Consider the following 13,022-nt stretch of genomic DNA (forward strand, 5'->3'; position numbering starts at 1 on the left):
AGACCACACCTGGAATATTGTGTCCAGTTGTGGCCCCTCAGTTCCAGAAGGACAGGGAACTGCTGGAGAGAGTCCAGCGCAGCCACCAAGATGCTGAAGGGAGTGGAGCATCTCCCATGTGAGGAAAGGCTGAGGGAGCTGGGGCTCTGGAGCTTGGAGGAGACTGAGGGGTGACCACATTAATATTTACAGATATCTAAAGGGTGAGTGTCAGGAGGATGAAGCCAGGCTCTTCTCAGTGACAACCAATGACAGGACAAGGGGTAAGGGGTGCAAACTGGAACACAAAAGATTCCACTTAAATTTCAAGGAACTTCTTCCTGGTGAGGGTGGCAGAGCCTGGCCCAGGCTGCCCAGGGAGGTTGTGGAGTCTCCTTCTCTGCAGACATTCAAACCCGCCTGGACACCTTCCTGTGGAACCTCAGCTGGGTGTTCCTGCTCCGGCGGGGGGATTGACCTGGATGAGCTTTCCAGGTCCCTTCCAGTCCCTAACTTTCTGTGATTCTGTAATTCTGAGAAAGGGTTATTAAACATAGGAACAGGCTGCCCAGGGCAGTGGTGGAGTCACCATCCCTGGAGGGGTTTAAAAGGCACATAGATGAGGTTCTGAGGGACATGGGGCGGTGCCAGGGGTGGCTTAACAGTTCACTCAATGGTCTCTTCCAACCAAAATGATTCTATGATCCTGTTGTACAGTCTATTTTTTGCATTGTAATAGTGCCTAAAGTTCAGGGTTCATGTGATCTTGTCCTGGAACTTTTGCAAGGACGTTAAAAGTAAATGTGTTGCTATCTGTGATTCAAAACTGTTTTTCCGTTGTTTTCTAACAGGCTCGGAACTTCCCCTTTCGGAACCTGTCTCTTTGGAGATGTTGGAGCAGACCGAAGAGGAGGACACCCAGGCGGAAGAGACATGAGGAAGATGTGGAGTCTCTGCACAGCCTTGAGGAGATCCTGACCAAGCCAACCAAGGAAGAAGTGGAGACTCCAGTGCACATTGAGAAGACTCCAGAGCGCGTTGATGAGAGTCCAGAGATCTTTGAGCAGACAGTAAGGAAGACAAGAGAGGAAGATGCAGAGACTCCAGACCACATTGACGAGACTACAAGCAAGATAAGAGAAGAAGATGCGAAGACTCCTGAGCGCATCGAGAACACTCTCAGCAAGATAACAGAGGAAGATGCAGAAGCTCCAGAGCGCATTGAGAACAGTCTAAGCAAGGCAACAGAGGAAGACACCGAGACTGCAGAGTGCACAGAGGAGACTCCAAGCGAGCCAACTGAAGAAGACGTGGAGACTCCAGAAAGCCTGGAAGAAAATGTGAGGAACCAACCTGGGGAAGATGTGGAGGTTCCACAGAGCGTTCAAGAGGCAAGTCACTGGTGCACAGACAGTTCTATATGACATAGGGCTATTTTAGAGATAAAAGAGGTAAAAACAAACAGAAAAGCAACCCCCCAAATAAACCCAAACCCCGACTTCCCCAAACCAGGATTTGGTTGCACTGCACTCAGATCCTTTCTAATTGAGTTGTTGATGTGCTTAAGGCTGTGGTACTCAGTATAGCCCTGAAAGTTTAATTATTCAAGTGTTATATATGAAGAACAAACATTATGTGGTTGCAGGGGGACCAGTATATCTATTTCTAAAGTCAATTGTTACGTCTATTTTCAGTTCTCTAGTGCTTTGCTCCTCAGCGTGTATCAGCATGTTAATACAGCAGCTGTTAGTGCTGGGGTTCAGGAGATCTGGGCTCTCTGGTTTAATTCTTACCTCTTTCATTGGCTTGTGCGGTAAGTTGTGCACTCAGCTCCTCTGTGCTTTCAGTTAAAAGCCCAAAAAGCCCCGGGTAACTAAAGGCAGCTAAAAAGTGGCAACTGAAGTGAGCGTTGTTGAGGTGTTGTGAGATCCTGGTGCTGGCACGCTGGTGTCTGGAGCCTGCGCTTGTGCAGGGACCATGTTCCTTTCTCTCTGACTTGTTTCTCTTGGCCCTTTTCCTGGCAGAGCACAACTGAGGATGGAGCTGAAGACACACAAGAAGGAGCTGTTGACTGCGACAGCCTGAGAAGAGCGCAGATCCAGCAGACTGACAGCGAAGGAGCAAGATGGCTCGGGGTAAGTAAAGCTGGCATGGTGGCCAAGCCCCCAGCTGATTAAAGTGTCCTCACTTCATTGCAATCAGTGCAGCTGTGGCAGTTTGAGCCAGAGGGTCAGGAGGTGGGTAGAACTTTTGTGTTATGTTGCGATGTTTTTTACATTTTCTTCAGGATCCAAGGCAATAATATAAGAACTTGCTTTGGTGTAGTGTCCAGACTGGTGGTATAGAGACTTTGAGCGGCAGATTTCCCATCTCTGCCTCCTGTTTTTACCAGGAGAAATATTAGAAAGTATTTTTGACCTGTGGTACATTTCCCAGCTGATGGGAAGAGTTTTTAGTGATGCTGCATTTGTAGAGTGATTTGGAGGCTTTTCAGCTGAAAAGCGTTGGCTGGTATTGGATGTGTCTGAGAGAAATGCAGCTCTAACTGCAAATTTCATAGAACCCATGTTGAAAGGAATACAACAGTTTTTGTTCATTTTGAGTGAGTTGGGCTTTATTACCAATTCCTTTAAGTACTGAGAAGCTTGAAATCTTGCTTAGTAGCTTCTTCTCGAGGTACCAGTAGGTGAAGGAACTTAGATCTTTCATGCTACAAGAAGTCTAATAAAACTTTCTTCAACTTCTGGATGCTAAGAAAGCATCCGGGGTTTTTGAATGGTTGGCCCTGTTCTGAGAGAATGGTCAGTTTCAAAGCCAACCATGAGATTACAGCCTAAGCACTGGCAACACTTGCCTGTTTAAATAAGAAATGTCTTTATTGTCCTCCAGTATTTGATACAGCGTTTGGTGTTTGGAGAGCCCAAACGGACAACATTGTTTAGTAACTAGAGATGGACTATTCCTGTGAAAAGGTGGAATGGAATCTGCGTTTCATTGTGCAGGCTGTGTCGGGGCTCTGGCTTCTGTCTGAGTTTTGTGCTTTGTCTTTGTTTCCACTTTGTAGGCTGAAGGGGACCAGTTACCTGCAGAACACACTGTCAGCCCGGACGAGACGTGCAAAAGCAGGGCCCTGAAAGCTGGAACTTTGGAAAAGCTGGTGGAGACGCTTCCGACGGCCTTTGCCGATAATGACTTCACATACATCAACATCTTCCTCTCCACGTACAGGGCCTTTGCTTCCACCAGCACAGTCCTGGAGCTGCTCCTGGACAGGTGAGAGCCGGGACAGAATGGAAACTGAGCCGTCATTTATTATACACGACAGGGGGATGTTGACAGAAAAGAATCCTGCAAAGTTCAGGATTTCAGCGTAAACACACCATGTGTGAATGCACGCTGCCCACATCCCAAATCTCATTAAAGCTTAAGCGCCAGGTGGGGAAAGCATGCGTGGTCTGACCGCTAAGGAGCCAAACTGGGACCGACACAAGAAAACCAATACAACTTGTCCCGTAATAAAAGACCAGTGCACGGGGGATATGTGCAAACCCTTCATCTCTGCCACAGCTCCCCAGCCACGGTGGAATTGTCCAGCATGAAGCCCTTGTCTTCATGCCAATCGTATATGAATATGCCAATATCTATATGTTTATGCCAATTGTATATGGATTATGCGCTTTGGGTTGCTCAGTAGAGGTTCCTCTAAACAGCCATCTCATTTTTTCAGATACGGAAACCTGGAGATCTCGGGCTCTGAAGAACATGGAAACCAGAATTCCCCCGGATCCAGCACAGTGCTCAGGACGTAAGTTTGGTTTTGCAGCGCCCAGCGAGCCCCAGTCAGGGTTCGGTGCTGGAGCGGGAAGTGGGCAGCAGAACTGTTGTTTCCTGTGATAATTCACAGCCCTGTTTGCTTCAAGGGGCTTGTGTAAAGGCCAGGTATCAGCTGTCTCATAACATCCAATAATACAACGCAGAGAAAATCTTTAATGATTTTGAATGACTGCGCTGGTTTCTCAAGGTGTAATTGAAGAAGCAGCCTTTAGTTTCCTATAAAGTATTAATAACATTTCTTGCATAAAAAGAACAAATTAAATTCTGTGCTCACGGAAGTGTCCGTACTGCCTTCACGTGGGGGATGAATGTCTCAGTGTTCCTGTTGTTATATTAGGTACAGATCCATGCGATTGCATCAATACCTGCTGCGTACAACCCATGTGTTCTCTCTGAATTTGCTCACAGTGCGATGGCATCGATTTTACAAGCCTGGCTCGACCAGTGTGCCGACGATTTCCGAGAGCCACCCGACTACGTGTGTCTGCAGAAGGTGCTGAGTTATCTGAAGAAGAACATGCCCGGCTCTGACCTGGAGAAGAAGGCGCAGAACCTCCTGGAGGAGTTCCGGAAAGAAGAACGGGAGAATGATGGTAAAGTACCTTTCTCTGCTGTCTGTGTGTTCTCCCAGCGTCAAGCCTGACATGTCCCCTTATCCAGGGCACAAAGCTTCCTGTGCCGTGAGCCGAAAATTCGTAAGGGCTCACGTGGTATGTGAATGAGAACTGGAATCAACTTCTAGCCTTAGTAGGGGGACTAAGTTCTTTTACATGCATTATTCTCACATTGGCTGCGTGTTTTTCAGTCCCCGTTGGCTCTGGAGCACATAACGGTAGGACTGGTGTGCAGAAAAGGCCCAGGTTTAGACTTAGTGCTGCGGCAGCCAAGGCTGCTGATCAATTCTGCACATCCCGTGAGAGGGGCGGACTTGCCGGGAGGGGCGGCCAGAACAGGGGACCAAAAGTGACCAGCTCGGTAGGTTTTCCACGTTGTGCAGCATCTGGAACTGGGAGATCACCAGGGTCTCGCTGTCCTCGTCCATGGCTGGCATCTGAAGAGGAGCCTGCCTGCCATCCTAGGCCTGATTCCAGGCCCTGCAGCCCTGAATCCAGCTCTGGTTTACTGCCGAGTCCAGCCCAGGGCATCCGGGGGCCTGTCCTGCAGCTGCTGCAGCCACGATTGGTTTTGTATATTTTGCATTACTTTCTCTCCTCATCACTAGTACTAGCAAAGCATGTTTTAACTTTCCAACTGGTCTTGCTCCCTTCTCCTCCTCTTCCCTTGAAACGTGGACATAAGAGCATATTCAGTGTAATATTTTGGGGGTATAATTGCAGTCTTGTCTCTTTGCAGTTCACCTGTTTTTCAGACTATAGAATGCATAAATGCTGACAAGTAGATTATCAAAGTTCTGCAGTGTTAATAAGGAGTTGTTGGGGGGGGGTTGGTAGGTTTTTTCTTCCCAAAGAATGGTTAGTGAATGGGTTAAGGCGCTTCTCAGGTAAGAGACCCTGAACAGCTCAGTTCTCCCTGTTTCTTTTTCTTCTACCTTCTCTTTGCCCATTTAATCTTCGTGTCCTTCTCTTTCTCCCTAAAATATGCAGCACAGTGAGGCCGTTACCCCAGGCAGGTCCCTTTGCATGTTCTGCTCTTCTATGTAGTGATTTTCCAAATATCTGCTTTGATTACTTGTTTTCTGTATAAATTCACTGACTCGTGTTTTCCCCGCTGGCCAGACGCGTTCCACAGCCTTTCTCCCTGCAACCCGGATGAGGAAGAGGAACTGGAGATCAGCGGCCCAGAAGAATTCTCATTGTTCCAAGAAGACCTGGTGGCAGAACAGCTGACATACATGGACGCGGTATGTAGATCATACGTGTTACTTGAAATGCTCGGGGAAATAGTTCTGGGCTTCTCATTGTTTGTTTGTCTGTTTGTTTTTTAACTTAACTTGGTTATCCAAACTTGCTTCATTGATTGGGCTTTTCGTTCAGTTCTTCTGAAGGTGTTTGTCTTTTTTTTTACAGTGTGAACGTAGACTGTGTGGCCTCTTTTGCAAAGTTTAATATTTGACCCTTCAGAAATAGCGTATTTTGACTGTATCTTAGGCTACCTCACCTGAAGATGTATAAATACTTTGTAACTGTAGTGTTCGATTTGGCTTATTTGTATCAATCTCCTTCAAAAATATCACTATATAGAAATCTTTCCCCTTGGTAAAGTAAGTGATAGAAAGGTGTCTGTTATTTTGCTAGGACAGTTTATCTGACAGTTCTTTTAGGGCGTCAGGCCTAAAGAGTTATAGCAAAGTGTATATTTTAAAATAAGAGAAAATCAATATTTCCCTTTTAATACCATATTAGATTCAGATGCAGTTTGTACTGTAACCGTGCATTTCTTGCTGTGGGCAGTAGCGATCCAGGCTGAGTTGGACACCTCTGTTTCCCTCTAGACACTCTTCCAGAACGTTGTGCCCCACCACTGCCTGGGCTGCATCTGGTCCCGAAGGGACAAGAAGGAGAACAAACAGCTGGCACAGAGCATCAGAGCCACCATCTCGCAGTTCAACGCCGTCACCAACTGCGTGCTCAGCACCATCCTGGAGAGCAAAGAACTAAAGACACAGCAGCGAGCGAAGATCTTGGAGAAGTGGATCCGTATCGCACGTGTAAAGCGTTTATTCACGACTGTTTCACGTTCCTTGTGCGGGTGCCGTGGAGCTGGGAGGGGACAGGGGGGTTGTTGGTCAGTGATATTTTTGATGCTCAGTATTTGTAGAGCTGCCCGCTTAGCAGGGAGAATGTGCAGCAAGCAGGACACGGGGCAGACAGAAGAGCTCTGACTATTGGTGATGCTGACGTTTAACGCTCCTGTGTTTCTGACCGCTCCTTTCACAGCAATGCAGGGTCCTGAACAACTTTTCATCTTTGAAGGCCATCGTTTCCGCCTTGCAGTCCACCTCGGTTTATCGCCTGAAGAAGACCTGGGCCTGCGTTCCAAAGTAAGGCTGTGCAGTGTGTCACTGGATGTGTTTTGGTGCTTTTATCTTTTCTGTGCCCAACTGTTAACGATTCTTGAGAAATATACTGTACCCTGATCTGATTCAGAGTGCTTACAAACAACTTAAATGATTTAATCTTTTCCTGTACAGGGACGCAATGCTGATCTTTGAAGACCTTTGCGAAATCTTCTCCGACTCTGACAACTTTGCGATGAGCAGAGAGCTGCTGATGAAGGTGGGAATTAGCTTGAGTTGCCAGGTTGTGATCTCACCCAAAGCCGAGCTCAGCCCTGTTCCTAACCAATGAGCTCCCGTATGTGGTGCTTTGGGGAAGACGGGTCTGTAAATCCCGGCTTTTCTGCTGGGGCGAGAGGTGCCGCACAGCGAGATTTGACGCAGAGGAGTTACGAATGAGCGCTTTGGCTTATATACCGCTCTGTGCAGACATGAACTGCTGGCTGAGATACCAAGGGTGATGTCGTGAAAGCATCATTTACAAGAGTGCTGTTTGGTGAAGCAGACGAGTTGTATTTTGTTTGCTTCCACAGGAGAATTCTAATTAGTATTATTATTATTACCTCTCAGTCAGTTAACCCACCATTGCTCTGACCGTTTGCAGGGAGTCACACAAGGCACGGTACCTTACCTGGGTACCTTCCTAACAGACCTCGTCATGCTGGACACAGCCCTTCAGGACTATCTTGAGGTAATTTGGGGCAATATATTTAACAAATAGACTTAGGTACACGAACGCTGTGGTTTATCCTAGAGCTGGAAATGGGTTTTTGTAGAGGCCTTTGGTCAGGGCAGGTGTGGCCTGTCCCTTGGTGTTGCTGCTTCATCCTGTTTGTGATTAAGTCCAGCTGAGCCTGTGCTCTTCTCCTCTGATCCCTTCTCTGTCCTTCCAACAGGGCGGCCTGATCAATTTTGAGAAGCGGCGAAGGGTAAGTGGAACGGTGACTGTTCTGTGATCGTTAGTGCCTGACGCTCTCTGCTAGAGCGTTCTCTTGGCGAGGCCTGTTGTCTTTGCTCGGGCGTATCCAACAGGCGCTCACATTACTCAGAGGGTGAGGAAGGAACAGTCCCCGGCACGCTGTGAACGTCTGCCGGGCTGTGAGGGGCAGCGCGGGAAGAGAAATTCCTTTTAGATGGGGGCAGCAGGGGAAGAGGAGCTGCAGGGCACTCGCTGCCACGGGATTTACGTCTGGGGCACGTTCCCCCCGTTTGGTGTTCACGGGAACACGTTACACGAGCGTGTTCTGTGTGCTGGGACCGAATCAGACCTGCTGGCATGAGACCTTTGCTGGCCACAAGATACAGTCTGTGACCATCTTCCTTGTGCTGCAGTAAATAGTTGTGGGTAAAAGGTGCAGAGAGCGAAGCGGGTACCTGGGACCGAGAAATCAAGGCTGCGCGTTGCCTTCCAGCCTGAGCCTTGTTGGTCATGGATCAGTAGGAGCGAAGGTGCCGGGGTTTCCTCTGTCCGAGGGCAGTCGCGCCAGATCTCGGACAGAATTATTTTGGGCAAGTGTGTGTGCAAGCGGAGTGAGGGAAGAGCAGCGCGTTCCAGTCACACGTTGGGGGCAGCGTTTTGTGTTCCCCTGGGCCAAGTGTGAGTGCACAGAGCCGGGGAGGATCAGGCTCTGCTGTCATCACAGGCACCTCTCGTTCTTTCCCTTGCTTAGTGCCTGAGAACCACCTACGTACAGAGCGGGATTCCTCTCTCGGCGCCGCTCTGGCCACGCAGGGGTGACGGGAAGGGTGAGCTGCAGAGTTGCAGTGTTTGAAACAGTGGTTCTCGAAATAGTCACTTCTTCAACTGAAACCGACCCGCGGGTCCAACTCAGTTTGTCCTGGATCTGTTGCTGCGTGTGTTTAGTGTATTAACGAGACTGGCTTTATTTTTCTAATTAGAATTCCTATTTTATTATTTGTTTTCTTAGGAGTTTGAAGTAATCACACAGATTAAGCTGTTGCAGTCCTCATGTAACAGCTATTGCATGGCACAAGATGAGAAATTCGTGCAGTGGTTTAGGAGGCAGCGGCATTTAAGTGATGAGGAGAGGTAGGGTCTCAGCCCGGCTGGCGAAGCAGCTTTTCTTCCCCCGCAGGCAGGTTCAGGTTCTCTCAGCCTTGAGCTCTGCGCTGCCAGGAGCTGCTCCCGGAGAGTGGAAATACACACGCACAGAGCTGCGCTCCTCCTTGTGGGGATGAACCCTCTGGGACGTGGGAGTGACCCAGGGCTTCTCAAATACGGCCACTCTGAGATATTTCACTAATGGTATTGCCCGTTCTGCAGTTTCCGTCTTTCACGTGAAATCGAAGGAGCAGCTGACAAGAGCACCGCATCGGGCAGAGCTCAGAAGAGCGTGGTGAAGAGATTCAGCCTGTGAGTACAACGGGGAGGGGGTTTGGTGCCTGAATATGAACTGGAATAAATCAAACACCAGCTGACAAACCTGGCTGGGGATCCAGAGCACTGCGGTGCTGTGAGGAGACACCGTCAGCTAAAAATACGTATTTCTGTTGTCTCTTTCTATTGGTGTAATTAGCCATGAGGGTTATCGTCTAAAGACTTCAGAAATAACCCTAAGCTGTCAGACAAAGGAACAATTTTAGTGCGGGATTATAAATTCAATTCAAATTTGCAGCAGCAAAACAGAGTAAATAAGGATAGAGTCTAATTTGCTATACACACACAAGCAATAGGCCACTCGCGATAGGAAAACACAACAGCAGGTCAGATTGTTGAAGCAAGTGACAGCTTTGCTCAGCCTAGCTCTGTTGTGCTTTCTTTTCCCCCCTAGGCCGTTCCTGGGCTTGGGGGTGAGCGCCCACAGCACCCCCGTCAACGCGCAGCCCAAACCTGCTCCAGGTGGGAGCTCTGGGGACAGCACCGTCACCATCGTCCCTCCCACCGCCACTGCTGAGGAGCCTCAGCACAAGGTAGGGCCCGGGCCCTGTGTTCAGCACAAACAGCCTGTGCGAGGCTGCTGACGCTGCCGGCGGCCCCAGGCGCTTGCCCAAGCCTGTGGGTCTTGACTGGAGCGTTGCTGGCAGTGGAATGGAGGGACCTGAGCTCTGGGAAAGGCGATTTTGGGGGGAGGGCTCATGTGCATCAGCCCAGCCTAATTCTGGGGCAGGCAGAGCAGCTGAGCGAGTGAGAAGCAGGTGAGGTCAGAGCTCGCCAGCCCTGTGCTTTGACCTGCCAGGAACTGCCCAGACCAAGCCTTGTCTGGGCTGGGTTCCGTTCCCAGGGAGCTTTGTCCTCCAGACTCTGCTCTCTTGACCTAAACTGCCTTAACTGGGTTGCCTAAGCCCTCGTTAAGGCTGTTGTGCTGAAGAGTGTCATCTTTAGCTTTTGGATCTTTGAAATTAAATGGTAATGAATGTGTTTGATCTCGCCTCCCCCCTTGCTGCCATCTGGTGACAAGTGCTCCAAGAAGTGCCCCGGCTCCGTGACTCCCATTCCATCAAAAGAAGTGCCGCCAGTCCTGCCCCTCTACAACCAGCAGAGCGGAGACAGCTGCATCATCCGCACCAGCGTAGAAGAGGACAGAAGCGGCAACATCTACAGGAGCATCCTGGTGAGTGGTGGGAACAGCAAAGCGCTGTGACTGTGGGTGGTGTTTTCACCCCAGGTGACTTGAATGGTGCTTTTAGTTTTGGAAACACCTATTCCCTGATCAAACCTCCTTGACAGGGGACATGACAGATGTTACAAATCAAAACATGTGGAGCAGGGGATGAATGAGAGGTTTGCAAAGAGCATCTCTCAAGGTTTCTGGCCTTGAAATTGAAGCTTGTATTTGATCAACAAAGCCAAGGGAAGCACTCTGAGCAAGTGCCGGCTTTGCTGCCCCTGCTCTTCTGCCAGCGCCGGCTGTTGTGTGTCCAGCTCAGCACTGGGGTGTGTGAGCTGTGACGCAAGGTGCCCCTTCCCCAGCAAACCCAGCTCCAAGGCCCAGAATTTTTGCTGTAATTTTTCAGTTCTTCGAAATCGTTCCAGGACCAAGCAGTCTGCAGAAAGACAGGCCTTTGCTAATTATTAAATCATTATAGAGTGAATAAAGCAGAAGCCCTCATTGCAACCCTCTCTTTGCAGCTGAGTAACCAAGAGAAGGCTCCTGCTGTCATCCAGCGAGCCATGGAGAAGCACAACCTGCAGTCTGGCTCGGCTGAGGATTACGAGCTGGTCCAGATCATCTCCGCGGACAAAGGTGGGGAAGCAGAACTCTGCTGCTGCTGCTGCTGCTGCTTGAAGAGCTCTGCTGCATTTTGCCGGCAAGAGTAACACGCGAAGCGACGTCAGAAACGCCATCGCCACGTTGTCCCAGCTGCCGGTGAGAACAAACCCCTAACGCTGAGTGGGGCGCCCATTAACGCTCGCTCTGCTCCCTCTCTTGCAGAGCTGGCCATCCCACCCAAGGCGAACGTGTTCTACGCCATGAACACCCAGGCCAACTTCGACTTCGTCCTGAGAAGAAAAGCTGCAGCACAGGAGGAGCCCGCACTTCATGGATTGTAATGGCTGAGCTCTGTATAAGATTTACTGTGTATATTATGAGTATGTAAACTTTTTTCCCCCCAGGTTTAGTCTGGAGTTGATATATTTTAATATGTGACCTGTAGATAATGTTTGAGCTTTGTATAATATTTAATCTTTATATAACAAGTATATTAACTTTTTTCCAGTTTCTGTCTGCAGTTAATGTATTTTAAGACTTGATGTTTTTATCATATTTAATCTTTCCATACTTCTATAGGAACATTCAATATTATATAATCTTTTTTCTACTGATTTCTGCTTGGAGTTACTATATTTAAATAGCTTAGCTTTATAGAATATTTGAGCTTTGTATAATATTTAATATTCATAGAGTAAGTACGTAAACTTTTTTCCACTAATTTCTCCTTGGAGTTAATATATTTAAATGTTTTAGCTGTATATAATATTTGAGCGTTAATTAATATTTTTATTTAATGTACTAATATTTACTAGTATTCTAAAATTATATTTAATGTACAAATATTTATTTTTTAAATATACTAATATTTAATATTTATTTAAAATTTTATTTAATGTACTAATATTTACTATTTATTTAATATGTGCATTTAATGTACTAATATTTAATATTTATTTAATATGTACATAGACCTTCCCCAATAATTATTTTCTGGAGTTGATATATTTTATTATTAAATCTTTATATAATATTTGATCTTTGTGTAATATTTAATACTTATATGATAAGTATATCAACTTTTTTCAACCCATTTTTGTCTGGACTTAATGTATTTTAATGTTTCTTCTGTATATAGTGTTTGAGCTTTATTTCACATATATATATATGCATATAAAATAAATAGATAAACTTTTTTCCACCCTTTTTTTCTGCAGTTAATAGATACTAATAATTGAGCTTTATATAACACATAATCTTTATTTAATATTTATATAATAAATACTTGAACTTTTTTCCACCAATTCTTGTCTGGCATTAAAATATTTTAATATTTGATCCCTCTGTCATATTTAATCTTTACATGGATGTAACATCTCTATAATAAATACGTAACTTTTTTCCACTAATTCTTCTCTTGAGTTAATATATATTAAGATTAGAGCTTTTATATACTACATAACCTTTATCTAATACATAATCTTTATTTGTATAATAAATATATGAACTTTTTTTCACACCAGTTCTTGTCTGGCGTTAAGTATTTTAATATTTGAACCTTATGTAGTATTTAGTCTTTATATAGATGTAACGTTTCTATAATAAATACGTAACTTTTTTCCACTAATTCTTCTTTTGAGTTAATGTATATTAAGATTTGAGCTTTTATATCATACATAATCTTTATTTAATAGATAATCTTTATTTACATAATAAATATGTGAACTTTTTTTCACACCAATTCTTGTCTGGCGTTAAAATATTTTAATATTTGATCCTTATGTAGTATTTAGTCTTTATATAGATGTAACATTTCTATAATAAATACGTAACTTTTTCCCACTAATTTTTGTCTGGAGTTAATATAGTTTAATATTTGATCTTTATATCGTATTTAATCTTTATATATTATTTACTGTTTCTATAAAAGTATGTAAACATTTTTCCAGTAGTTTTTGATCTGGAGTTACTAGGATTAATATTTAAGCTTTATATAATACATAATCTTTATTTAATATTTA

The 13,022-nt window shown here is 45.8% G+C and overlaps 1 protein-coding gene and 1 pseudogene across 1 annotated transcript; both read left to right on the plus strand.

Annotated features, from left to right (window-relative positions):
• Positions 1-3,709: 3,709 nt before the first annotated feature.
• On the plus strand, positions 3,710-4,489 carry LOC139828237 (ral guanine nucleotide dissociation stimulator-like 1 pseudogene; annotated as a pseudogene).
• A 364-nt stretch (positions 4,490-4,853) lies between these two features.
• LOC136104092 (ral guanine nucleotide dissociation stimulator-like 1) lies at positions 4,854-11,342 on the plus strand. The gene is made up of 11 exons (XM_071810585.1): positions 4,854-4,860; positions 5,592-5,674; positions 6,266-6,481; positions 6,711-6,814; positions 6,965-7,106; positions 7,434-7,520; positions 7,726-7,758; positions 8,758-8,871; positions 10,258-10,401; positions 10,920-11,034; positions 11,224-11,342. The coding sequence occupies exons 1-11, from the start codon at positions 4,854-4,856 to the stop codon at positions 11,340-11,342; spliced, it is 1,164 nt and encodes a 387-aa protein (XP_071666686.1).
• Positions 11,343-13,022: the final 1,680 nt, after the last annotated feature.

The sequence above is a fragment of the Patagioenas fasciata genome, chromosome 6 (genome assembly GCF_037038585.1).
Source record: "Patagioenas fasciata isolate bPatFas1 chromosome 6, bPatFas1.hap1, whole genome shotgun sequence".
Lineage (NCBI taxonomy): Eukaryota > Metazoa > Chordata > Aves > Columbiformes > Columbidae > Patagioenas > Patagioenas fasciata.

Excerpts from the sequence above, each read along its gene's own strand:
- LOC136104092 (XM_071810585.1), top strand. Across the intron at positions 7,107-7,433 it reads CCAAAGCCGAGCTCAGCCCT|GGAGTCACACAAGGCACGGT; the intron begins GTTCCTAACCAA and ends GACCGTTTGCAG. Across the intron at positions 11,035-11,223 it reads GATCATCTCCGCGGACAAAG|AGCTGGCCATCCCACCCAAG; the intron begins GTGGGGAAGCAG and ends CCTCTCTTGCAG.